The 26,391-nt window shown below is 39.8% G+C and overlaps 1 protein-coding gene across 1 annotated transcript; it reads left to right on the forward strand.

Moving 5' to 3' along the window:
- The first annotated feature begins 738 nt into the window (after positions 1-738).
- Positions 739-24,320, forward strand: yap1 (Yes1 associated transcriptional regulator). The gene is made up of 8 exons (XM_068317642.1): positions 739-1,701; positions 2,939-3,174; positions 11,166-11,284; positions 11,843-11,956; positions 16,942-17,111; positions 19,445-19,572; positions 21,243-21,355; positions 21,533-24,320. The coding sequence occupies exons 1-8, from the start codon at positions 1,501-1,503 to the stop codon at positions 21,766-21,768; spliced, it is 1,317 nt and encodes a 438-aa protein (XP_068173743.1). The 5' UTR covers positions 739-1,500; the 3' UTR covers positions 21,769-24,320.
- Positions 24,321-26,391: the final 2,071 nt, after the last annotated feature.

Here is a 26,391-nt window from a genome sequence, read left to right on the forward strand (position 1 = left end):
GTTAGTTATTGCTGGACATCAGTTGCATGTTGCAAGTTTAAGGGTACCCTTTTCCATTTGCTTAACACCCCAGAACTTCTGTGGGAATTTAAAATTAACCATATTTCAATATCTTTTAAATATTGTTTCAGCAAACAAATTTGGGGTTAGGAGTGTCCTAGTATTACAGTGTATGCCAATAAAATAGGGAATACTTTCTGTTTGTAGCATTTGTTGCCCAGATTATTTATTATATTTCTCCTAAAATAATGGCATATTGTTATTATGTATTTATAAACCATATAAAAAGTCAAAATCCTGACAAAGATTGTGAGCAGTAGCTCAGTGCACTAGGTCTAGGTTTGGGAGGTGGAGGATGGAACAATCAAAGACGAGCATAGACCAAAGAGCATTGAGTGTGAACTGGTAGTTGGAGAGGTGCCGGTTCATCTCCTCAGCATAGATAAGGTGCCCTTGAGCAAGGCACCAAGCAAGCCCTGCAAGTTGCTCAGTGAGTGCTATGTGGCTGCTCGCTGCTGTATCATCTTTCTCTCCTTGTTTGCATGCTTACAGGCCCCTTGTGTATGTGTGTGTGTGTGTGTGTGTGTGTGTGTGTGCGCGCGTGTGTGTGTGTGTGTGTGTGTGTGTGTGTGTGCGCTGCAGCCTGTATATGTATGTGGAATATAGTGAAAATAAAATGTTATATAATAAAATAATCATAACACACAAAAAAAGACTTATTTTAGGATTTGGCATTTAATTGTTGCATGTCTACTTTTGGTAGATTTGTAATTTCATTAATCGTCGAATAACATCGGACTTGAATCTGGGTCCCCTGGTCCTCCTCGGGCCCCTGCATTAGTGGACTGTCCCTTTAAACACTCCCGTCCCAATGGAAGTCAGGCCCCGCCTCCGGAGCAGACGTCCCATGAGTCATAAAGTTTGATGTCCTGCCCAAAGTTTAGACCCGTCTGGAGCAAAACTTTTTTTCTGGAAAGTGAAGTGCGGAGATTTGTTTCACGAACAATGCATTTTCCCTGAAAGAAAAGTTACTACATTTTGCTACTTAGTCGAAGTTTAGAAAAGTGTGTTCTAGCCAAGGGTTTATTGTGTTCTTTTCTCCACTTTTTCACTTTTTGGCTACGTCTGCGGTTTTTGTTTTTTTTTTTCTTTTCTTTTTCTTTTTTTGTTAAAAAAAAGTTCAGACCGGACGACAACATAGATTCCAGTGTGAGTTTAAGAAAAAAAAAAAAGCTTTGTTAAATTCTCAAGTATGCCAGCAGGAATTAACTGGAAAACGCTGTCTATCGCATGTGATTTCGATAGTTAGCAAACTTTAGAAGAAAGAAAAGTCGTCGTCGTTAAACTTTAAGAATGACTCCGGATCTCTGTCACTGAGTTGGTTTCCTGCTATCCTGCTGTGTGTAGAAAAAAAAAAAAAAAAGGAGTTTGGGATTGGCTCCACTTGGTTCGTGTAAACTTCTGTTACTTTTTCGGAAGCACAAAGTTCGTTTTGGGACAATGGATCCGAGCCAGCATAACCCTCCTGCCGGACACCAAATCGTCCATGTACGGGGTGACTCTGAGACCGACCTGGAGGCGCTTTTTAACGCCGTGATGAACCCGAAAAACACCATTGTTCCACCCTCAGTACCGATGAGGATGAGGAAGCTGCCAGACTCTTTCTTCAAACCTCCAGAACCAAAGTCCCACTCCAGACAAGTAAGCCTTCCTGGTTTTCCTCTGCCCTACCTCCCCTGTCCCGTCCCAAACATTCCGTTCATCTTTTTTAGCTAACACCACTGCTCCTTATACGTAGATGTAGGAATATTCTTCTTCTAAACTACACCAAATAAAACAAGTTTAATGATTTTATTGGGATTGAATGTTAAGTTACTGTTTAAACGCAATAAAGTGGATTCAAATTTTGCAACCAAGTTCGTAATGGATAAAAACACAAGCAAATTAACCAAAATGTCCTCAAAAGGTATTTGTTTTTTTCTTCAAAATATGCAGCTGGGTTTGTTTTTTGTTTTTTTGTGCCAGAGATCAGCGAAAGTTATATTATTAGTTAGCCGCAATAGTGGATGAACTACATTGAAAAACTTTATTTTAAATTTTTGATATTTTGATTAGGTCACGACGGATAAGATATGTGCGGATAGCAATCATGTGAAATAAAGTTAAGGGATTATCTAATTTAGTGTTTTGTAACGATTTGCAGCAAAAACATTTTTTAGTGTTGAATATGGCCTTCTTACCCCCCCTCCCCTCCCCCTATGGTCTCCCGAAGCTTTTGGATGTGGTCTGCGTTGTGTTATCAGTGCGCATGCGCAGATGTGTAGCGGAGTCTACGAGCGCCCGTCCTCCAGAGGCCCTGTCCCCCCGTTTATGCTCGTAGGCATGAAAATAACTTTGACATAAAGATGGAGGTGACTGTAAAAGGGAAAAAGGGACTGACATGCATCGTGGATGAAGATAATATTTTTCTGCATGTCAAAATCGGATAGAACAAATAAAAAAGGTCTCATGGAAAAGCCTAAATCCAGAGGTTTTAATTTATTAATTACATCTTCATAACGTTTTGTATTGTGTCGCATTGGTTAGTGCTGTTGCCTCACAGTAAGAAGGTTCAAATCCTTTCTGCGTGGAATTGGTATTTTCTCCGTATGTTTGCATGGGGTTATTTCTGAGTTCTCTAGCTTCCTCCCACCACCAAAAACATGTTGTTTAGAAAAAATAAATAACTTTAAATTGTCTGTAGGTTGGAGCGTGAGTGGTTGTTTGTCCTTTGTGTGGCCCCGTGATGAGCTGGTGTCTTATCTGGGGTTTACACTGCCTTTCACCTGTAACCTGCTGGGATAGGCTCCAGCAGACCTGTGACCCACAGGGCAGATGGATGGAGGGATGGATGGATGGATGGACACAACTTAACTGTTTCTCTATCAACCACATACAGGCTAGCACAGATGCTGGGAGCGGTGGAGCACTTACACCACACCATGTCCGTGCACACTCATCCCCAGCCTCCCTGCAGTTGGGAGCTGTTTCTGGTGGCTCCCTGTCAGGCATGCCCCCAGCAAGCGCCTCCCCTCAACATCTCCGTCAATCTTCCTACGAGATTCCTGATGATGTGCCCTTGCCTCCAGGGTGGGAGATGGCTAAGACTGCTTCTGGCCAGAGATATTTCCTGAAGTAAGTATGTTAATAACCAGTATTGAAAGTTTGCATGTCAGAGAAGTTGGTTTTGGAAACTGGCTTTGAAAATAGAAATAATTCCTATTCAGCAGATATTCAGCAATATACGTTAATGTCACGGTCCGTAAGTGTTAAGCAAAATGTGGCCAAGTGATCTCGAGGTTAGAGTCTCTCATGTCAGGTCTGTTTAGTTTACATTTTACTGTCAATACTTGGCAAACATACAGTGCCCAGTAGTGGCCAGTATGCCAAAAAAGAGACGATTGCAATACTTAAATTGTATGTTATTAAATTTGGTGGTGTCCACAAATAAGAGAAGACTTTTGATGGCCTGCTGTATGCAGTACTTCTCGTCTTGGTCTCAGGTTTCACTAGAAACAATGGATCATTGTAGCTGTCCCAGACGGCAAAGGACAGACAGCACTGCAAAATTCATCGAGTCACTAGTAAATAACTTTCACAGCAGTAATGCAAAGTCAACTTTTTAAATGATTGGTCTACCAGAGTCCTTTAGGCTTGTCAGAGTTCATTGGTACGTTTTTTGATAGTACGGATTTTCCTTTTATTCTCCAATACTTTGTGCTGTATTTTTTTTCATTGTTGAATACCTCTTTTCCTCTTTTACTGTAAAAACATGGATGAATTATTCATAAAAGTGGTATCCATGTCAACATTTTAGAATATTCGGCCAATATGTTAATGTTCCATTTACAGCATGCTTAATAGATCACAATTAGAAATTATTTTGATATTAAAAGCAAGCATTCATTAAATACAAATTGTTTGTGTTCACAAATATTACTCCCAACATGGGGTTTGAACAAACATGATAGCCTCAAATACACTTTGATCAAAAAGGCTTTCAGTGCCAGATGTTTTAAGGGCTCACATCTGGAGAACATCTGCTCTGTTGTGAAGACACTTCTAAATTGTACAACAGGACTGGGGGTAGAAAATGCTTTTCTCTCAGCGGAACTTGGCTTGAAACTGCCCCAGCTAATACCTTTCCAGGCAATTAAGTAATTTGTTTCACAATAGTGGCTTTCCAAACTAAGATGCAATCATACACAACGTGTAGTTTGTTGTTTAGCTTTTTAGTTGTTTCCATGACAAGGGCAATCATAAAAATTATGTTTGAATTCAGTTGTTTTTTTCTGTTTTTTCTGTTTTTGTACTGAAGACAACCCAGGGCTGCCATTTGAAGTAAATATCTATTAGTCATTTAATAATTGGGGCTTTTGTCTCAATGTTTCTTACAACAAAAGCACCAAAAAGCTTTATGCAGAACTTTATGTACTTCCGGGTAGAAAGAACAAACTTTCTCAACCGGCAGAGATTTTACCATTTCACTTAAATATATTCCTTCACTGCTTGATAAAACAACAATGAAATACTAGGAATTTAGACAACATATTGTCTTTATTGATACAACAAGTGCAACATATCAAAGAGTATATAAATGTATACATCAATTGAGAATGTAGAAAATTCATTAAATATTTAGAAGTTTGTTTCAACTGGCATGTTGCACAAACATACAAACCGTATTACACAGCATTTGTTTTGAAGTAAGGGAAGCTCAAGGCGACATCTCCAGTACGCTGCACATCAAAGTGCAGATATTTGATCTGGAGTACAGGCGGCTTCAGCAGAGCTGCTGGAAAAGACACTCCCCTATTTATAAACAGGAGTTGTCTGACTGAGACATGTTGTAGAAAGAGTGAAGCAGAGTATGAGAGAGTGTGTGGGTGGACTGGTGGGGGTTGGGAACTCGTCACCAGCTCACAGAGCTGAGCAGAGAGTGGGGCCTCACATTTCACTCAGGTGACTGCTGTTGTCCTTAAAAATTACATCAACTCAGGGTGAAAGTTTTTAAAAGAATAATCTCCTTCTCCATCTGTTATGTACCAGTACTCTTGGATCACTATGATTAGCCTCTATGATTCACAACACTTGCTTGGATGTCGATGCTCTCCTCCCGTGGGGTTTAGCACTGTGTTGGTGCCTCTTTTGTGTCAGTGGAGTTAAATGGCAGCCATGTGGAGATGACTGGAAGAAGGGCCAAGAGAAACTCCAACACTCCCTTTGTCCAGCAGAGAAACAGCAGTCTATATTCAGACCCCAGGCCTGTAAAGTCTCATGTGAGCCTTCCCAAAATAGATAAATTGTTGATATGAAGTTTAAAGATGGTGACAGAGGACAGTGGCTTTTAAAGCTGGGTTGCCTTCTTCACATCTGAAATTTTCAGATCTTGTCACAGTAGGAGTTAGATGTACATTTTAGTCAGGTTCTTCTTTATGAGTAACAACTTGTAAACCATTTGAATAGTCAGTCCCAACATATTTTTGAAAACACATTTCACAACAGCCATGCATTAAGAATATCTCTGAACGATAATATTATCGTTCAAAGATGTAATCATTTAGAATATTTCTGAACGATAATATTTTCCAACTTCTATGGACCTACAAATTTCAGACACCTATCACCTCAGGTTCTAAACATTCTAAATATAAACTAAGACATTCTTACCTGATATAAGCAATCTTTTGCAAAAATCTGTAGTTGGTTTCTGCTTTTACATGAAAAACAGAAATCTTAAGCTGAGAAAGGCCTAGGAGAACGTCAACAAAGTCTGTTGACCTTTCCTCCCCTTTCTTCCAGCAGTTTGCAGAGGCCTTTGATTTATTACAGCAGGGGCAGAGAGGTTGGGTCACCTTGCATGGTGCTCGGATGGAGGCGTGGCCGGTCTCTAGGGCTGGGTCATAAACTAATGAAGGTTTCTAATTTAGACACACCGGTAAAGTAGGAGGGGTGATCACTGTTTCCGGACGCTTATTAAATGCAGCTGTGAACGAGCTTTTAGTCCGTGGGAATTCACCCCTAAGCAGAGTAAAGCTTTGGGGGGGTTGTAGCTATTGTCTGCCCCCAGGGGCAGGTAGAGCCATGTGTTGATGGACACTTGTCTTTTTCAAATGGATTTGAAACTGTTTTGATGGGCTTGTTTTCCCACACAATCACAGTTGCTGACCTAACAGTGATTGTGGAAAGATAAAAATGTTGTCTGTAGCCAGAATTGTGTCTTCTCTATTTTAGATTATCATTAACATTGTTTTTCGTTCACCAAAAGGCCAACCATGCAGAAATTACAAACAAACTGATAACTGGTGTTAGCTTCAGAGTACACCATCTCAGGTTTCCAAATGAGCCATACCAAAGAAGGACAGATTGACATGTTTTCTTGGACCTTGTTAGCTCATTGTATTCAGTTGATTCCGTTCTATATCGTTGATTTGGACTAAGAATGTGTTAGGATTTCAGGCAGACATGTGTAGTTTAAATTTGCTAGCTTTGGTAAAATGTAAATGATTAGGTCAGATTTTAACTTCCCAAAATTGCCCCATTTGTTAAAAGAAAACTACCTTTGTAGTCTTGTGCATAAATGTATTATTACTTTTTTTCAAGTGGTGTTGTTCAGCAGTATAGTGGCATGATTTTCAATATTAGTAAGATGCAATAATGTAACATAATTTTGTTTCATGTTCCATAAAATGATAATTATGCTATGCTTAATTTTTATTTTATGTAACATAATGATATAATATGCACAAGGTGCATTTGAATACTGTAATAGTCACAGTCCATTAAAAATATAACATGTTTTAGTCTTTTTATTTGAAATTGTTTTCAATAGTAGCTTGGATAACAATTTTTGTAATTGTTTTTAATATAAACGCCAAGTGTAATACCCAAATATTTTCAGCATTAACTGTTAAATTATAAGTATACTCAAATTAGATTTAAAATGAAGCTGTTGTGGATGTTGGTCACTTGTTCATCTTGAATTGGTGTTGGGAAGACTGGGCTGCAGGCCTGCGTGAAGTCCTCATTTTGAGCAACTTTGTGTTTGACAAACTTTTGGTTTACTGACCACACACAGACAAGGCTCTTCCTGTTCAACTGGGGCCTGTCAGCTCAGTACACAAATGGGACTGTGAGAAAGTCAGACAAGTGTTTACCAAAGTCTTGATGTAACACCTCTGTTCCAGACATCAATGCCCATACTGTCACTGAGGCCATCTCCACAGAGATGTAGTATCTGAGAAGTGGAACCTCTCAAGTTGGCTGAACATTTTCTAAAAGACTCAAACCATAGCATTTTATGGGAAACGAATAGTACTTGAAAATTAAAATCAAGATATTTTTTGTAGAGATGTTGTCAGTTGCTGCATCCATAATTTTACCAGCGAAGTTTACAGGTATTTGCTCATTTAAGTTACATTCATTGGTTGTGAAATTCTTATGAAATTTTTCCTGAGAAAAAAGAGAAAAATCTTACTATGTAAAGTGGTTTTAATTAGGAAATAGCTCTTTAACTAAAACTTCCAGTGCTGCACTCGGTCCTGATATATTGTGAACTGGTCACTTCACTCAGAAGTATAATGATGCAAGCTATCCTTCAAAGAGAAACTTAAAACCCCAATAGGGTCACAGAGGTTGCCCTAATAATCTCTGTTAATGATGTCCCGCTGATAGAGATGCAGCCAGGCATCCCCAATCAACCAGTGTGGAGGTGGTCATCCTCATCTGGAGACCTTATTGCATCGGGCCTCCCTCACTGTGCTATTTAGTCACTGACTTCAACCACCATCTATGCGTATACTCCCTGGGTGGAGCCACTGTGGCCTGAGGATCCCATTTTTAACATTTGGCAACTTGTTTGTGGGGTGTGTTTCAACATTGCTTTAGTCCCCAAAACTTCACACCCCGGCTATACAACAGTAAAATATTTTAAATGTGGTTTAAGAAGCTTCAGAAGGATAAATGGTCAGTCAAGGTTCAAATATATCTTAAATTGGGTTGTTTGTCTGGCAGCAGTTAGAATTATTTAAATTCAACAGTTACATCTGTATAAACATGTGATCCATAAGTTGAATTTAGTCATTCTACTGTAATAAAATGAGGCCGGTGAAATGCATGCTGTATTCTGATGCCTTCATCCAAATGTCTGTTGACATTATTAAGTTACCCCTTTTTTGTTGCCAGTTTAAGCTTCTGATTCAGATGTGGAATGTCCTGAATGATCCTTGAATAGGTAGTGGGGAATTTGCTCCATAACATTACCACTGATCAGAAAAAATATTTAAGCAAAGTTAATTTCTGCTGTTATATGAAAAGGTTCCTCAACATCCTTCCTTTTTAGCTCTGTGAATGCCATCTTGGTTATTGGACCATCATTCAAAGAGATGCCAAGTGCCTGAATTGAGAGTCTTTCTCTGCGTCCTACAAAACCAGTCAAGGATGAGAACATCTTCAGCAACATTAGCAAGTACAGCTCTTCTCTACAGTCAATCAACTTTTTAATGGATCAATTTGAGTAATGCACACTACCTGGATTAGTTTCCCCTGAAGAAGAAAATGATGGGATATTTTTTGTCTTGGGTGATTTGTAACAGAATGCTGGACAGCAGACATAATAGTGCATGATTGTAGTAGTAATAGTGATTGTTTGAGCCTCCAGCCCATAATATGCTTACATGTTGGAGTACCACATATCTATTTATTTGAAATTATTCACTGAAATGTTATAGAAATGGAATGGCTCTTGTGCCTTGAACAGCAAAGGACTAAAATGGAGTAAAATTCAATTCAAATTCAATTCCATTAACTATGTAACAGTAATGTGGACGAGGCACGATCAACAAGCATTGTGCTGTTTCCACTTAACAGTGTTGCCTGAGGTCGTGGGCGTGTGGTCGCTGTCCTGCTGAGCTTGCTCTGGTGTCAGAAACATGTAAAGACAACACTGAGCAGTTGTGACCATAGAGGTTGCATATCATCAGCAATTCCTAACAGCAACTGGTGGCCTCCAGGCATCCCAACAGTTGCCATGACATTGTTTTGTTTTATGTTTCGGCTACAGGAAGTGGACTACAGCCCTTACCACACAGAGTATTGGGAAGGTTGAGAGAATGGATTATCTTTAAGTTTTAACATCTGGTGATTAATTACTTGCTCTTGGTAACTCATTCACCACTTCTCTGAATTCCCACATAGATGCACTTTGTCAGTCTGGGAATCTTGACTATACTGTCCTCTTTTTTATAAACGGACTCTTTGTTTACATATGGTTTGGTTGGTTCGTGCAATAAAGGTTAACCTGTTAAGCTCTGCTTTGATAGAAAATTCAACATTTGTACTTTATTCTTGCTGGGAAAAGAATAAATTAGGGCAGAAGAGAACACAATCAGAGATTTCAAACATTTGCTCGTTGTATATTTCCATTAATGTTTTCCTCTATTCTCTCTCTCTTCGGCATTGATGTACCAGGATGTGCAGACCTCTCATTTATGATAAGCCCTCCCTTCCCCTATTCCACTTCTCTTCCCAGTCTCCTCCCCTGTTCTCCCTTCCCACTATTATAAATGTCATAGTTTCCAGAGTGGGAAGGAAGCAGCAAAAGGGGGCAGGAAGGGTGCTTACCATATAACAGAACCACAGCAACTTGTACAGCAAGTGGAATTCAGAGAGATTACTTCTGTGGATGTTTTTTTTTTTTTCATTCTTTTTTTCCCCCCTTAGTTGTCGTACCCTTCTCCCTTTGACCCCTCTTTCTCAAGGGGCCCTCCAATCTGAGCAGTTGCAGCCATTTTGCTTGGTTTGTGGTGTTTGTGTGGTGGTGAGGGCTGGCTGGGGGGAGGGTTAGGTTGGGGATTTGGCAGCTCCTTTGATCAGTAAAGCATAAACAAGAGGGGGCTTCAGAATGGGTTGCATTGTGTGTGGGAGGGGGGTGTGTGCTGAGTCAGGGCCTCTTACTCCGGTCTGGGATAGAGTGTAGACGGGCAGGCAGGGATCACGGCAGAGGCCAAGAGAAACTCTGAATCTCTCACTTTGGCCAGCTGTTCAAAAAATCTGGGGTAGTGGCACTTTTTGATCAAATGAACAGCGACTTATGAAGAGTAGCAGTAGGTGGAAAAACATCCTGAACACTGTTATTGCAGGGTACAATTACTGAAAGTAATATCTAATTGCAATGTAGATGCACTCTGTATTTTAGTGTATTAAAATAACGTATCCACATAACAACAGTTATGGTGTTGCATAAACACAATAAACGGTTTGAGTTTGTGGGTCTTTTAAAAGGGATGTTTCAAAAAACAAAAAGGAAGAACAGTGAATAGTGGGGTTTTATGTTGTAGCTCAGTCTGTGCTTTTGTCAAGCAGGTGAAAGCTTTGTAAATGTGGCGCCAGATTGTTAAAACCCCTGACACTCCATAGTGTCCGAGCCACTTCCAGGAAAAAAGGACCCCCTGCGTTGAGCCCTGGGACTGACCCTCCCTCAATAGAGAGGGTCCCGCTTAAGAGAGGAGGGTTTCCTGTATTAGCTTTCCATCTTAATCAAGCAACAAGTACCAACAAAGCACTAATTATCAATGCCTTCACAGAATGCAACACAATGCCCCCTCCCCCGGTCCCCGCTCCCGTCCCGTCCCGGCAAAGACGAGCCACAAAAAGATTGAGCAACATTGTTTGATGTTACAATAGTTGTTTGAAGCCCATCATGGCCCTTTCAACATTTGTTTTATATAGAAGTATTTAATTTACGTGGCGAATAACAGATGTTTAAATTATTTAATTTTAACTTCATTTATAGGTGAACTTTCTGCTTCTTGGCTCCTTAAAGGGAGCATGTTGAGAAAAGATCTTAAAATTAAATCCTTGTGTCAATCCAAACTGAATTGTGTGTCCAAAAAGACACAGCTGAGCTTGGCTTCCTGGAACAGTCATCGTTTACAGAAAGAAGGAGTTAGATTCAGAGTTTTCATTAAAGTCCTTGTTGAAACTGTTCTGAGTCATCAGTTCCTGTACGTGACTGGCTGCTGTGCACTGATACTGCCCCCAGTTTGAACTCTCTACTCATTACTGTAAGAAACACATTGTTAGATTGTTATTTTTCTGAACTTTTTTGCTGTCTTGTCTCCTTGCAGCCACATTGACCAGACTACCACTTGGCAGGATCCTCGCAAGGCCCTGCTCCAGATGAACCAGGCTACCCCAGCCAATTCTGTGCCAGTACAGCAACAGAACATTATGAACCCAGCCAACGGTGTGTTTAAATTTTGCAGTTTGTTTTCTATTGAAGCAGCAGATGACTTGCCTCGTTTCATCATGTTGTGATTACATTTTTGTGAGGTTATTTCTGGGCATTTTCTTAAGGTCAGACAAAATCCGGTACAAGTCTGAAGCTGTCTACCTTAGTTATTGCATTTCACCATGTCTCCGTGTACATCAGTTCTGTCCATGTAGTTGGAATTTGCCCTAGGTGAGGTAAGACTCTTAAGTAGAACGTGACAGGTCCTGTCTGACATGTTTGGGAGCTTCAGTGAGTCACAGATTACAGAGTTTACAGATGAAGTCTCTGTATTTTCAAATCGTCACTGGTCTGCCTGTCATCCTGCAAAACAATGTCGGAAAGCTGGCTTTCTTATCAGTAACAGACGGCTAACACTTATTGCATAGTCAAAGATGAAGTATATGGTACTGCTGTTTGTCTCTGCATGTCCACATTAGGATATACAGTATATATAATATTCTCCTACTAAAATAAGTAATATCTATATAACTACTTGTATTTTACCTGCCTGCTTCACATGTCATACCTCAGGTCCCCTCCCTGATGGCTGGGAGCAAGCTATTACATCAGAGGGAGAAATTTACTACATCAACCACAAGAACAAGACCACATCATGGCTTGACCCACGACTGGACCCACGCTTTGGTGAGTTCGATTTAGACAACAATTTGTTCAGATCCTGATTTAATATAGAAATATATATATAAAAAAAAGGATTTCCTAATTAAAGTTGCTTTGAACACTTCTTTTTGTGTGTAGCAGGACGTGCCTCTGCAGAAAAGAGATTCTTTAAAATGTCTCTTGTGACCAAAATTTACTTCCTTCCGTTGAACTTTCTGACTAATCCTTATAATTTATTTTCAATATTGGAACAATAAGTTCAGTTCTGTGTGATTCATAGTTCAACTCGGAGCCCAACATTGTTTCATAGTAAATATTCATATCAGAGGCTGCTAAACAGTCCAAAAAAAAAACCCTTAAAATCTGTAGCTAACTTTTTGTCAGCCATTTTAGTGTTGCAGCAGCAGCTGAGTTGGCCATTAATCCCCCAGGTCAAGCTAAAGTTTGACTGTTGGCTTTCAGTGTGTGGCGGCCAGTGTTGGTGAATTAGTGACAAGACCACATACATGTGTTGAGATTTCTCTGTGGCCATAGCAATGAGCTAATCACCCAGCAGTATGAAGATTTCCAGAGGAGAAGGCTCCTACTTATGTCACTCTGACTCATTTATGCTTCAGGTGCTACCCCTTCATTACAGTGGCATTCCCAAGGGAAGTTCACTCCCGTTCATAAAGGTAACATGTATGAATCAGCATGCTGGGCTTTATCCTGCTAAACGTTAGTGTTGCTTTTTATCAAGTCTGGGTACTTAAATTGTACGCAATTGTGTGTCCCACTCTGATGGTAGGCAGGAACATTCAAAACTAACAGCAGCGGGGCAGCTGGGGAGAGATGGCGGCTCTGATCGTTACACCTCTTTGAAGATTTATAAGTCTTGAACACACAAGGCTGCTGGGCCTCTTGAGAGCGAGTGAGAGGCAGAGAGTTATTAACTCATGATGTGCCATCGAACATATTTTGTTCCACATCAGATAAAATGCTTAAAAAACTCTTGAGGTCCATATTTATAACATCTAAATTGTAATGTCGATTACTCTGCTGCTGAACCTTTTGATCAAGTAGATTTTTGGTCGACTTTGAACTGTGTGTTATTAATAAAAGTGTGGCTTTGTGTTTTAGAAATGCCTAGTTTTATTTTTAACAGCATTTTTCTATTCATGTTTTTCCCATTTGTACATAAAAAGGAGCTTCAGAAATATCCACGCTACAGCTATGTAGGTCTGGAATCATAAGCCAGCTGCTTTGATAATGAAGGCTAATTTGAGCTTTGAGAAGAAAAGCAGCAGAGTGCCTTGAACTGACGGGTTGTTGCCGGCCGGCTTTCCCTTGCGTGAGGCCCAGAACAGGCACAGCCCAATTCTGCCCGAGCTCCAGACAGACTTGAATCTCTGCCAGGCCTCTTTATTCTGTGGTCCAACTCTTAATCTGTTCCAGACCTTTTTAGTCAAAGAACTTCAATGTGAGAGGGGGTAGTGGGGTAGGGTGAGGCAATGCAAAAGGGGAAGAAAGAAAAGTGAGGAACAGAGGAAAAATGTCGATGGGATAAGCATACGTCCTCTTTGTCCGAGGAGGAGGTGAACAGTGAGCAAGCTAGGCGTGCTCTTTGACGGCGCTCAGTCGTGGGTATGGTGTTCTCTCTGCCACTGTGGATGAGCAACAAGGCCATCAAATACGCTACAAAAAATAGATTTCTACTGGACTTTTGATATCTTAATGTGAAGCTGTGTAGTTATGGATTGATAATTCATCACGTGTCAATGTTTTTCTTCTGTCATGATGCTTCTCAGAAATGTGGGTTCCTTATTAAATGATAAGCCATGAGCTACTCATAATAGGCAAGGATCATAAACCTGTTTATAGGGTTATCCCTGTATATATGTGGGCAGTGTAATATTTGTCAGCTCATTTAGTTTGACCATTAAATACAACTTTTGGAAAACAGAAATTTGTTCTATTAAAAAAAAAAAGTTACATTAACCCACTCACCTTTTTTTTGTGCCTTTTCATTGTGACTGTTTTAATAACACACATTCAAGGGGCTTCATTTAAATAAAATTGACAATTGCTGAACTATGGCTGATATTAAAGCAGTCAAAAAGCTAAAAAAATAAAGTTCATAGCAGGATAGGACCAACACATCTCTAAACAAGATGACTTTTTAACCAACAGGAACATCAAAGCCAGATTTGAAATATTATTTCCATGTGAAAATAAGATGCTTATTATTTCATGTATTCTGCTTAATATAATGCTAAAATTTATATTAAATAATGAACCCCCGGGTGATATTTTTACACATCTGAGAAATAAACATTGCATTATGATATTCACTTTCAATTTTTAATGATTAAAGTTCTTACTCTCCATCAAAATGCCAGTGGATGTGTTGTGTAGAGTCAGGTCAGGCTAGCTTTGCTCAGACTATACTCCTGCATGAGATAAGAAAAGAGTTTGTGTCACATTCAGATTTTCTCAACTTTTCTTATCTCAATCCTAGAAACAACACCATCCCAGGACGACTTAAAAAAATTTGTTAAAACAACAGGAGGCAAATATTTACAAAGCCTTTTAAAGGTACCGTTCCCTGGTCACATAGAGAATTTCCCACTGCTTGCACACCCACAACCTTACCTGCCCCAGGTGATGTTGGTGGTGTAATATGTCTGCCAGTGTGGTGGTCTGATAACGGTCAGTGTTGCTGGTTCGTTGTGTTGCAGGGGTGCGTGAAAAAGACAAAAGACAGACAGCCTTAACTTGTTTCTTATCTACTTGGCCCACCAGTTACACTGCCTGTGTGTGCTGCTACCTCTAACCAACCCTTTGAAAACACACGTGCGCACGCACGCACGCACACACACTGTCTTCTGGTCTGTCTTTATTCTTTCACTCAGGCCATGAACTGAACCTGTCCTTCAGTCCTATCTCATCCACAGATGTAATTCCTTGCTTCGATATGCTCATTGTTTGTGCATAGTTCATCCAGTAACATGGGTTACTATTAGTTGTTTGGTCTGTGAGAGAGTCCTTGGCTTTGAAGATTCAGGAGGAACTGTAAGACTGCATTCTCCAAGAGAAGGTCTCTGCAGCTCTCTTCCTCACTGATACACAATCTTTTTCTATATATGCCTCCCTTTACATTTTCATATGTATCTTCAGAACTCAAACTCATACAGCCCATGTGCAGCACCTTTCTCTTTAGAACAGCTAACATTTCCCCGATGGTGGAGTGATCGAACCACAAAAGGGCTTGGTATCTCCAGGAGATAAGAACCAGTGAGGTTTAACACACTCTCCCATGACTTCTCTCTATGTGTGGGAGAGAGAGAAAAAGGCAGCTCCATGTCTCTGATTGCATGTTTGTGTGCAAGTGTACTGCATGACGGGGTGGGATGAGATAGAAGATGGCAGTGGGGGTGCAGGCCATGGCCTCTAGACCCTCCCAGGGAGAGCCCCTAGCCATGGTTCATTCAGATCCTGAGACAGTGTAAACAGACAGTGATTGAATGGTGATGAGAAAGGTGCCGGGGCGGGCAGAATGGCACAGAGACGCAGCCCCGCATGAAAATTGTGACCCTTTTGTTTTGGTTGGTGCTTCAAGCGCATAAGTAAACACATCTTTTCATTGGTTCCATTACTTTTGGTTCCACCCTTTACAGCCAAACTCAGCTGCTTCTCTTCACTACTACAGTGGTAATACTACTTGTGGCTACATTACAGTGATAATACTTAAATACCCAATTTACATGAATACATTGAAGTGTTTGTCTAAAGTATATCCAAGATATAATCATGAATGAATCGTCGCTAAGCATGTTTTGATCGTGTTGACATGAAGTGTACAACAACACGATTACATATGTTCGGTGAAAGTTGTTTGGAATAATTCTAATAATAGGTAGAGGCTTGGATATTTGTGAAGAACCAATAAAACTTTTTCTGAAAGCACATAAGAATCTATAAATAGAATTACTTAACAATTAGAACATGAATAGCTAATAAAAACATACATAAGCCCCGTTTAATGGAATTGAATGTGTTAGGAAAATGGTTTAAGATTCAATTACTTATGTAATAAAGAGAAACCACAAAGAAATCCAATAGAATACCAATTTTAATTACAAGAAAAAACTTTTTTATTCACTTTGTACAAATTTAGAAATGCAATTGCATTGTGCAAAAAGAGTTTCTCAAATCACTAAAGAGAGAGACACTACTTGTTTAAGTCTGAAAATCCTGTATTTTTATAAGTAAGTGTATGTTTAACTGTTAAAACTGTAACAAACGTAATGGAGAACAATATTTCCGGTAGCACAATGTTTGCAAAACTGGATATTTTTAAATATGCACACAATGCATCCATTAAATTGGATTAGGAGGATGTGTCGGGTAGTTGTTTTATTGGGATAAACTGATTTGTTTAGGAGGAAACAAAGCACACAATGAAAGAGATCAGTCATAAATAATGCAATGTACACAAATAACAAAGCCTGTCTTAGTCAGTGAGTGGGAGGGGATCAGGTCTTACAGGACCTGACAAACCCTACAGTAGTGGTTTCAGTCACTGTGTGGAAAACCTGTGTTGGGACTTCCCTTTTCCTACACAACCTGCTGCACTGGATCCGCTCTAATGAGTTCAGCTTAAGTTGTTGGTCTTGTTATGCAGCAAAGTAAAATCTGTGCAGTTGCAGAGACAAGGTGTATTTGCAGTTTTAGTGGAAGTCTTGTATACATCCGGTATACACAAATACAAAAGCACAAATACAAAAGTGTCCCATGCCACCTAATGCCCAAAACAATTTCTGCTGTTAAAATTTGACATTTCGACACAGATGGAGAAAATTTGGTGAACTGTCTTGTGTGCACCTCAGTTTGAGATCCTTTTGCTCTGTTGTTCCTCATAAGCACTCGTATCCCAATTTTTAGTCTAGCCTATTTACAAAGTTTTTAATGAACATTATATATTCTACTGACAGTTGTAACTAATCTGAGCTGCTTTCTATGTCTTTCAGCCCTGAACCAACAGAGAATGACGCAGAGTGCCCCTGTGAAGCAGGGAGGGCAGCTGCCCCCTAGCACCCACAGTGGAGTCATAGGAGGCAACAATCAAATGAGACTGCAGCAGATTGAAAAGGAAAGGCTGAGACTGAAACAACAGGAGCTGCTTCGGCAGAGACCACAGGTCAGACATTATGACTTAATGTATCAAATATAATAAATGTAGGCTTCTTGATCAGTGCTGAGGTCTTAGAGAGTAACAGCTTATCTGAATTAAGTTAAGGTAGGTGTCCACCAGTGTAGCTCTAAGACACTGGATCTGCAGCAGCTTTTTTTTTTTGTGCTGTAAAATGTGATATGCATTAAAAATAATCCTTTGAATATGAGTTGACACTCATATATGGATAAAGCTAAATTCCCTTTGATTGGTCATTATTGTCAACCACTCTGCAATCAAGTCTCATGAGTCATATGTGGTAACTTTATTACTTCCTAATGGTGATGTGTCATTGCACCGCCCACACAGGGTGGTGCATCCGAGTCCAGTGGTTTACTCAACTCTGTGTCATAACACCATGAACGGAGCTTTATGATTATGAATGAGGGTGCTGGCGACTCTGTTTACTATGTCGTACGTGTGGGTTGTTTAAAGATCAGAGTGAAAGCTAACCTGTTACTGTACATGCACCAGGCTATGGAAAGAAAAAGGCAGCATGAGGGACTATACTGACAGAAACACATGTGCAAATGACCTGACTACTTGAATTAGTTGATTTTTCTGCCTGCTGGGATGATTTTTTCATGACAATTGTTTCACCCAAAAGCAATACATTTTTGTCGCATTTTGACCATTACAATTCCATTTGGGGCCTGAAAATCATGACTTATGGATAGGTAGAGTGGATTTTTTTCCTCAAAAGGCCACTAAATGCAAATGAGCAAAATGCAACTCAGATTAAAAGGATCACAACACTGGACTGCAGGACTGTTGTGTTTGTGCTGCAAACTCTCATCTCTCAACTGTTTGATCGATGCTCCTACACAACTGATTTTATTCAAAGTTGATTTTGAAAGAGTACACCACCATGTTTTTAGATCCATGTTATTAGGGATCATTCCCAAAAGTGTGACATGCCATATGTAAACCAGAAATATTATTTTAGAAAAATAGGGCTGAACGCACCAAATGAGGGAGGAATCTTTTGTCGGTAAAAGAAAATAAAAAGAACCCTGGTTATCATGGAGGATTCTGCTAGAGAATCATGACCCCTTGACATCTTCAACTGGATGATAACATGATTTTTAAAGTCTTAATGCATGTAGACTTTTATTGGCGTAACCAGATTGTTCCGGCATTTATATTTCATGTATTCCTGTCTATTTTTTTTTTCCTGATGGATATTCAAGTTTATATTTAATGCTGGAATCAGAATTAAAGAAAGCCAAAAGAAAAACTGTCACTCATAACAATCACGAGCTGCCAAGTTAATGGCATTATATGAGAAATAAAGTACGAGGAGATTTTATTGCAAACCAGATTCCATTCAACGAGTGTCTCTAAAGCCATTGACCAGATTCCAGTAGCCCCTACATTATAAGTATAATGACACATAGTTGAAGATTGTCCCATCGAGGAGGATATGTACTGTATGTATGGAGTTCAGCTTTAGGGCAGTACTTGCTACACCCAAATCTATTCCACATGGCAAAAAGTATGATGACCAATGAAGTATGTAACATGCTGGTGGCAATCGAGTGCTGACGCTGCTCAGTCATGCACAAAGAGAGCCAATAAAGCCATGAAGGTTGTTGACAGTATACAGCAGCCATAATCCCTGTAAATCAAAACCAGATTGTTTACATGTGTGGATGGGATTCTGGGACGAATGACATTCGAGAAGAAAACGCCTTCAAGTTCTTCTGCCAATGCAACTGAAATAAACCAGTGAAATGGAAAAAAGACTCATTACTTTATCAAGGGCTTCTTCTCCTTTTTCCCCCCTCAGAGAACATGATGTCCATTTCTCCCAACCACAAGCAATAAAAGATTCTGGTAACCACTTAAGGTGTCTAGCAACAGTTTTATATCCTTACTTTTCTTGCTTCATGTTGTCATCAGCGACACTTTAAAAGTTTAATTGGTTGCCAGAAATGTGACACTGGTCTTGTCATTTCACCTTTTTTTGCTCAAGAACTTCAGGACAAACCAGTGTTTAAAAAAACAAAAACAGAACAACATGACTGCATACTCCTAGCTCTGATAGAGCATGTGTAGAAAACAATTGTGTCCAGCTGTTGTGGGTGGCCTCCCATGTAAGTTGACACCGTGTATGGGAAGAAATGGAGAACGTGGTGTGTAAGTTCTTAATTTAACTTTTTGTACAGTGACTGCAGAGCAGCAGGACTTGAGGCGGCTCTGACATGTTTCTGTGAAGCTGAGGTTGTGTACAATTAGTTTGCAAGTTTAGGGGTGGGGTTCTTTTTGTTCCTCATGGGATTCGTGCTTTCATGTTACAGGAGCTCGCGCTCAGAAATCAGCTGCCTACCAGTATGGATCAAGATGGTGGCACAAACCCTGTGTCTTCCCCTATGGCCCAAGATGCTCGGACCATGACTGCCAACAGCTCTGACCCATTCCTAAACAGGTTGGTTTCATATCAGGTTTGCTCTCAGAGGAACAAATGCTGCCTGGGTAGGAGTTCATCCCTTTGCTCCACCTCCTCATCAGACTTGATATGCTGGATCTGTGTATTCTAATATTTCAGCTTGAGCTCTGATAAGGACTCCCTGAGTTACATAAGCAGTAAAAAACAGGAGAACAGTCTTCACTTAACTCTCTTCACATGGTGATGACTCATTGGGACCAGCAGGTCTGTTTCAGCGTTAACTGCACAATGATGACCTCTGGTGTACAACTTGTGTAGTAAAGGACAATTGCAACCAAAAAAATACAACCTTGGTGGTGAAAAAATACAATCTGATCCACTGAAACTAGATGTGACATCTCTTGCAAGTAGGAACGGATATGATGCTCATTAGCCTTCTGGGTAATTCTTCCCAGCATTTCCACGGGCTCACTTAATAACATGTATTTGATATTTAACTTAGTTTTCAGATCTTTTTTGATTATATAAAAAAATTCACGGAATCTTATTTCTAATTTATGTAATACATACATCTCAAATCAATTTAGATTGGCAGATGTTATCTTGTGATTTGCTCTCAGAATGCCAGCACAAATTATGGTTTACTCTGGAAGTCATGGATCAAAATCAAACTTCCTGGAAGACATGGCATGTCTGACAGCACATACTATGACTGAGCCAAAAAGCACACTACAGACACAATGCTTTGGGGTTATCAACACTCAACTGAACAATGGCCAGAAAAACATCTATGGCTGATAAAAAGTGTTTGGGCAAGACACTTTTCACCCCTTTAATTGGTCATTCCTGTTTCATTCCTCATAAAGCTTATGCAAACTTCACACACATGCGTTGTCACATTTAACTCTTAATTTAACATCTCCACATGTCCGGCAAGAAAATCATTTAATTAAAGCCTAAACTTTGCTTGGAGCTCAGATCATTTCTACGTCAAAGTAAAATTCTCTAAATTACTATTTTTGTCCTCCATCTGGTTTCTTGCTTTAAGTCATATGTCTGATTAAAATTGATCATGAGCCTTTTCAGAAGTTAGACTTTGGCTCCAGTTTTCCTGTGTGCGTATGAAGTGAGGAAAGAACTGAATAGCAAGCAGGCCATGAGAACATGTGCTCTAGTCAGTAGATAGGCCAACCTAATCTCCCCTCCTCCCCCTGTTGCCTCCACTCCCCTGCTTTTACAATAGTCTCATTCATCCTGCCTCTGCCATACTCTGCCTACATATTTTCCTCTGCTAATTAGTATAGGCATGTCAAATGTCTTCTCTCTGCCTCTTCGTCTCTGTTGCCACATTCATTGCTGCTCTTTTTTTTAATATTCTGCATAGAGTGCGAAAAAGTTTCTTCTGTGTTATTTGTGGAGTACTCTCCACGGTCACTAAAAAAAAGAGAGACTGAAACATGGATGTTTGCTGAAAGTACCTGAAGAATAAACATTCTCTCCCTTTTCTCTAATAACATTATTAGTGCTAGGTTGGGTCAGTTATCTAAATTCATTAAGTTCTGCTTCAAAGTAACGGAAAGGGCATAAAGGGTATCCAAACCTTCTGAAACATATACTTTTAGATTTCTTTTACATTTTAACAGAAACCATCATCTTTTGTAGTGTTTGTACAGTTTCTGAGTTTCTAACCCCGATCTTTTTGTTTTCAGCGGGACATACCACTCCAGGGATGAGAGCACAGACAGCGGTCTGAGTATGAGCAGCTACAGCGTTCCTCGCACTCCAGATGACTTCCTCAACAGTGTGGATGAGATGGACACAGGTGAGGTTGGAAGCAAAGTGGCAATGAGCGACTGTTAGACAGTTTGCTTATGACATCCGATTGTATGAATAGATTTGACATATTGAGAGGTGCCGCTTGATTCAGTCTTTTTTTAGACTCTTAGAGCATTCTCTTGCTCGTTTCATCAAATAGGTGAATTCATTGTGTGTTCATTAGGGGACCCTCTTCCACCTTCAATGGGAACGCAGCCCAGCCGTTTCCCTGACTACCTGGATGCCATTCCAGGAACAGATGTGGACCTGGGCACCCTAGAGAGTGAGAGCATGGCGGTGGAGGGCGAAGAGCTGATGCCCAGTCTGCAAGAGGCCCTGAGCTCTGACATCCTCAATGACATGGAGTCTGTGCTGGCAGCTACCAAGATTGACAAAGAAAGCTTCCTCACATGGTTATAGAAGATCAGAGCAGGATGCTCCTGACTGCTCTTCCCCATACACTCTGAACTGCTGCCTGCTTTAATCTGTGAAGGATTCATGGATGCTATTACAAGACATTTCAAGCGTCTTTGGACTTCTGTTTCTGTCTTGGCATGTAAGGCCACCCTATTGGAGGCAGTATTGCTCTGTTCTTCTCACTGGTGTGTTATCTCTTTACTTTGTCTGTGTCTTCAAGGCTGGCCCATGAACAGACAATTACACAAGGGTCCCCAAATTTTTCACAGGTCTGTCAGTGAATCTAGGGCAGGGGTGACTCCTTCCCCTGATCTCCCCTCAAACCTGGATGCATGTTCACTCCTGCAAGGACAACCATCATCAGTTATTGCCTGGAGTCTCTGGTGTCTCTTTCTTGCAAGATCATGCAATCGAGCGCTTTAGAATTGCTTTCCGGACTATTGCGTCTGACTTAGTAGCTTTATATGTGGCCTTGCATGGAGAATCTTTTTTTTTTGTTTGATTGTTTGAAAATCGTTTTGTTTTCAACACGCCTGAGAAACCAAAAATGATGTATTTGGAACATAATGAATAATACTGATTTGGAGAAAAGGTGAGATGAGGCCCAGTTCAGACATGTTACCTTGCTGGAGGGGATGGGTTTGGGTTGGAGCCTGGGGACCGACTTCATTGCTGCTTGGCTGTGCCAGCATGTCTAAGTTAAACCTTTGATAGATCAAGTGCCTTCATTTAGACTTTTAGGACACGAGCAACACGAACAATTACTCCAGAATTACTACGCAATAAGCATTAGGTTATATTCATTTATACCTGCCACTCCTTCCTCTTTTCAGTGTTCAATAATCAAAAATATCATTTTTGTTTTATATAAAAAAACATGAGTGGATTTAGGGAGGTTGTTTTTTTTTTTTTTGAGGGGGGGGGGTACCCAGCTTAACTCTACTTTGTTTTATCTCAGTCTTATTCATTCATGATTCATTCTTGTTTTAACTTTTTAGTACTTTTATTTTTAGGTTACTACACATGTATTATAGCTTAGATCAATGGCATTTTTCCTTGTTTTTAACCTTTTTTAATAGATTTATTATACATGTTTAACAAGGATTACAGTTGTCACATACATCACTTTGCCAAGTTAGCCAAGACACAGATTGAGTTTTTTTTTCTCCTCTGATTTTCTATACGTATTAGTGTTATTATTTGTTGATCATATACAGCCTTTGTTATATTTCATAAACATTAACCAAAAAGGCAGATCTATTGACTAAACAAACTAAGTGTTGGATCAGTTAAAACTTGTTAAATGTACAGAGTAAAAGAGTTACAACATTTGAACATGTGTTCCAAAGGAGGGATCCAAACCCTCTACTTGATGCTGTGCTGTGTGTGAATTAAAGGGTTTATAGTGTACAGCTACGACAGGTTTAAGCAGGTTTAAAAGTCATGTCGAAGGGGAGTGAAGAAGGAAAGGGTTTGACTGGCAGTGAGAGTTACACAGAATCTTGAATTTTTTTGTGAAATAATCAAGAAACACTCATTCAGGAATTGTCGTGGTGTCTTCCAAAGATCTTTTTGTAATGACAATAACACTAATATTTGTTTCCACTTTCAGTCCAGAACCAATCTAATGTAAATCAGCCTTTGTATGAACACAATGTATAAGCTAATGAGAAGGTGGCATAGGTTGTATGTATTAATGGCCATGCCTGAATAGGTCTAGCTGAAAAATTTGGTCTTATTTCTAAGACAAGATGGTTGTTTTGAGTGACTAACCCTGTAATTTAAGGATGAGCTTTCAGAACAGAGCAAGTGATTCTTCTTACAGTGCTCATATGTTTACATTCTATCTGAGGAAGAAACTGCTAAAGCCACAGTGAAGACAAAATACTGACAAAACTGTCATAATCGTATTGTTTTGATGTTTACAGCTCAATAACATCTTTGCATTACTTCAGTAACTTTAAATAACACCATGCATGCCCATGTTGGAGGCATGCAAGATGTCACACTGACGATGTTGCCAACCAGTACTTAAATGGTTGTATTAACTTGATCAAACTATTATCTATATTTTTTAGATCAGAACATGAACAATTTTAAACTCTGTGTGAGAAACCTCTTTAGTTCTGATTTTATTGATTTTTAAATTGTGTTGATAATGGATTAAGATTGATAAACAGTGTTGGTGAGAAAAAATTCAGCTAAAATGAGTGGTACACTACAGTGCTTGTAATGCAAAGACAGAGTTTTCATTTTGATGCGATGACACATTTTTCCACACAAACCTGATTTATATGCTTCCTTAGTGTGTAATTTTCAGAACATATCTGTTGACTGTCATTGTAGCATTAGGACTAATCACACAAGTTTAAGAATTTCATCTTTAGAATTTTCTAAATGCACATGAAATGAATTTATATTCAGTAATGATCTGTTCATTTTTTGATAGATATGTGCATGTGTTTTAGATCAGTAAATTCTGTTACATTATGTCTTGCTTCATGTGATACTGTACATTGAAATTGGCCTGAAATAAAGTATATACTTTGTGGTAATACTTGACTTGCTTTATGTATTTAAAAAAAACAAATTTCTCATAATGAAAATAGATGTGCCCACTTGTCTCTCAAATGTTTATCTCATATTTTACATTCAATTTATGGCTCAGGTTTGATAAGTACAGTAAGCAATTTCTTGAATAATACAATTTGTGCAGTAGCTCACAGGTCAAAGCCAATCCAAAGTTCCCAACGTTTTGGGGCCACATTTTTTCTGTCATAGGTTCAAGTTTTATGTTGAAATTTTTATAATGGGAAGTACTCTGTTTTGTATTTTCGGTGAACATCTTTACGCGTATGCAGGAAACTAGCAAACAAACTGTAATACTAAAGAGTATAAACCAGTGGTCAGTGAAAGTCGCATTTTAACAACTCCCTCTGACTCCGACCAACAGTCCCATCAACCATCATTGAGGAGCCAGACGTGTCTTAGAATATGAATAGCACTGACCAAACCTCACAGGGTTAAAAAGCTGAGACAACACCAACCACCACCAGAAATGAAGAAGACTCTTGCATGAGAGGTGAAACATCTTAAAGAACCTTTCTTAAAAGTCCAGTGGACTGATTTAAACAAAAGAAGAACCTATGCAGACAACAGAGCCATTAATCAATGTACAACAATCAGTTGTCGCTAGTATTCAATTCTAAAGTATTAAGCGTGTACAGTCATTTAAAATGTGAGACATAGCATAATCTCTGGGTTTCTTTTGTTTTTGTAACAGTACTGACGAAAACTTGATACTGTGTTGAACTCTTAAATCTTGAATGTCGTGTGGGCCCTCTAGCGGTCACACTGCAACACTACAACACAGTCAATTAAAGGTCCCATATTATGTTTTTTTTACATTCATGTCATTCAGCTACGTCCAACTACACTGTATTTGAAATGTCTTGCCCCAAAGTGATCTGTGGTCCTCAATATCTTTGATTGATTATTGATAAAATCACTTCCGCCCCCAAACACTCTGTGTTAATGGGGCGTATGGACAATGAGACCATGTTCGCTATGACGATGGGGATACATCTTTTGCGGACACACACACACACACATGACTACAACGGAGCTAAGTAGTTGGCAAAATGCTAGCTGACTTCAATAGTTTGTGAGGAACTTACAGTATGTAGCTCTGAGCCAGGTCGTTACCACACACCGCTACCATAGCCTGAACACGACCCCCCACACACACACATGACTGAAGTGAGGTTAACTAGTTAGCCCAATGCTAGCTGACTTCAACAGTTTGTGAGGAACTTTCAGAGTGTAGCTCTGAGCTAGGACCTTACCGCACAATGCTGCCGTATCCGGAATGAACTCCCCCCTCGGGGATAGCCACGCCCTTGGGCATGTCAACCAAATCAATATCGTCAATCACTCTGTCCAATCACAGAGCGCCGTTTGTGACGTCACAAAGGGCAACTCTAGCAATATCCAATCGTTTTGATTCAGTCCGGGTAAGAGTTAAGATCTTAAGCTTGAGCCTGAGTCCAAGCCCAACTCGAAATTCGGGCCGGGTCGGACTCAAAAAGTCAGAAGTTACGTTCGGGTCGGGCTTTAATACCCTCGGGCTTGGGTCGGGCTGGATTTTTTTTTGGACCTCGGGCTTAAAATCTTAAGATCCAATATTTATATATTATGTAACTCAAACGATCTATGGATATTAAACTAAGGAATACCCTTATAAAATAAATAGTTTAGGTAAAACAGAAAAGGCGCTGTATGAGAAACATCCATCTACAATACCTGCTCAGTTCCCTCCGTGCGTCAGCTGTATCTTCTCCTGTCACTTAACCTTTCGGATCATACACACTGAAAGTAGAGGTAAGATCTTAAGCCCAAGCCCGAGTCCAAGCCCGACCCAGCCCGAAATTCAGGCCGGGTCAGACTCAAAATGTCAATAATTACTTTCGGGCCGGGTCGGGCTTTAATACCCTCATTTTCGGGCTGGGTTGGGCTGGGTTAATACCATTGGGCTCAAGTCAGGTTGGGCTGGATTTTTTAGGCCCGATCTTACCTCTAGTCCAGGCCACGAATTCCTAAAAAATCCAAATATTTATTGATGGAGGA

The sequence above is a fragment of the Antennarius striatus genome, chromosome 6 (genome assembly GCF_040054535.1).
Source record: "Antennarius striatus isolate MH-2024 chromosome 6, ASM4005453v1, whole genome shotgun sequence".
In the NCBI taxonomy this organism is placed as follows: domain Eukaryota; kingdom Metazoa; phylum Chordata; class Actinopteri; order Lophiiformes; family Antennariidae; genus Antennarius; species Antennarius striatus.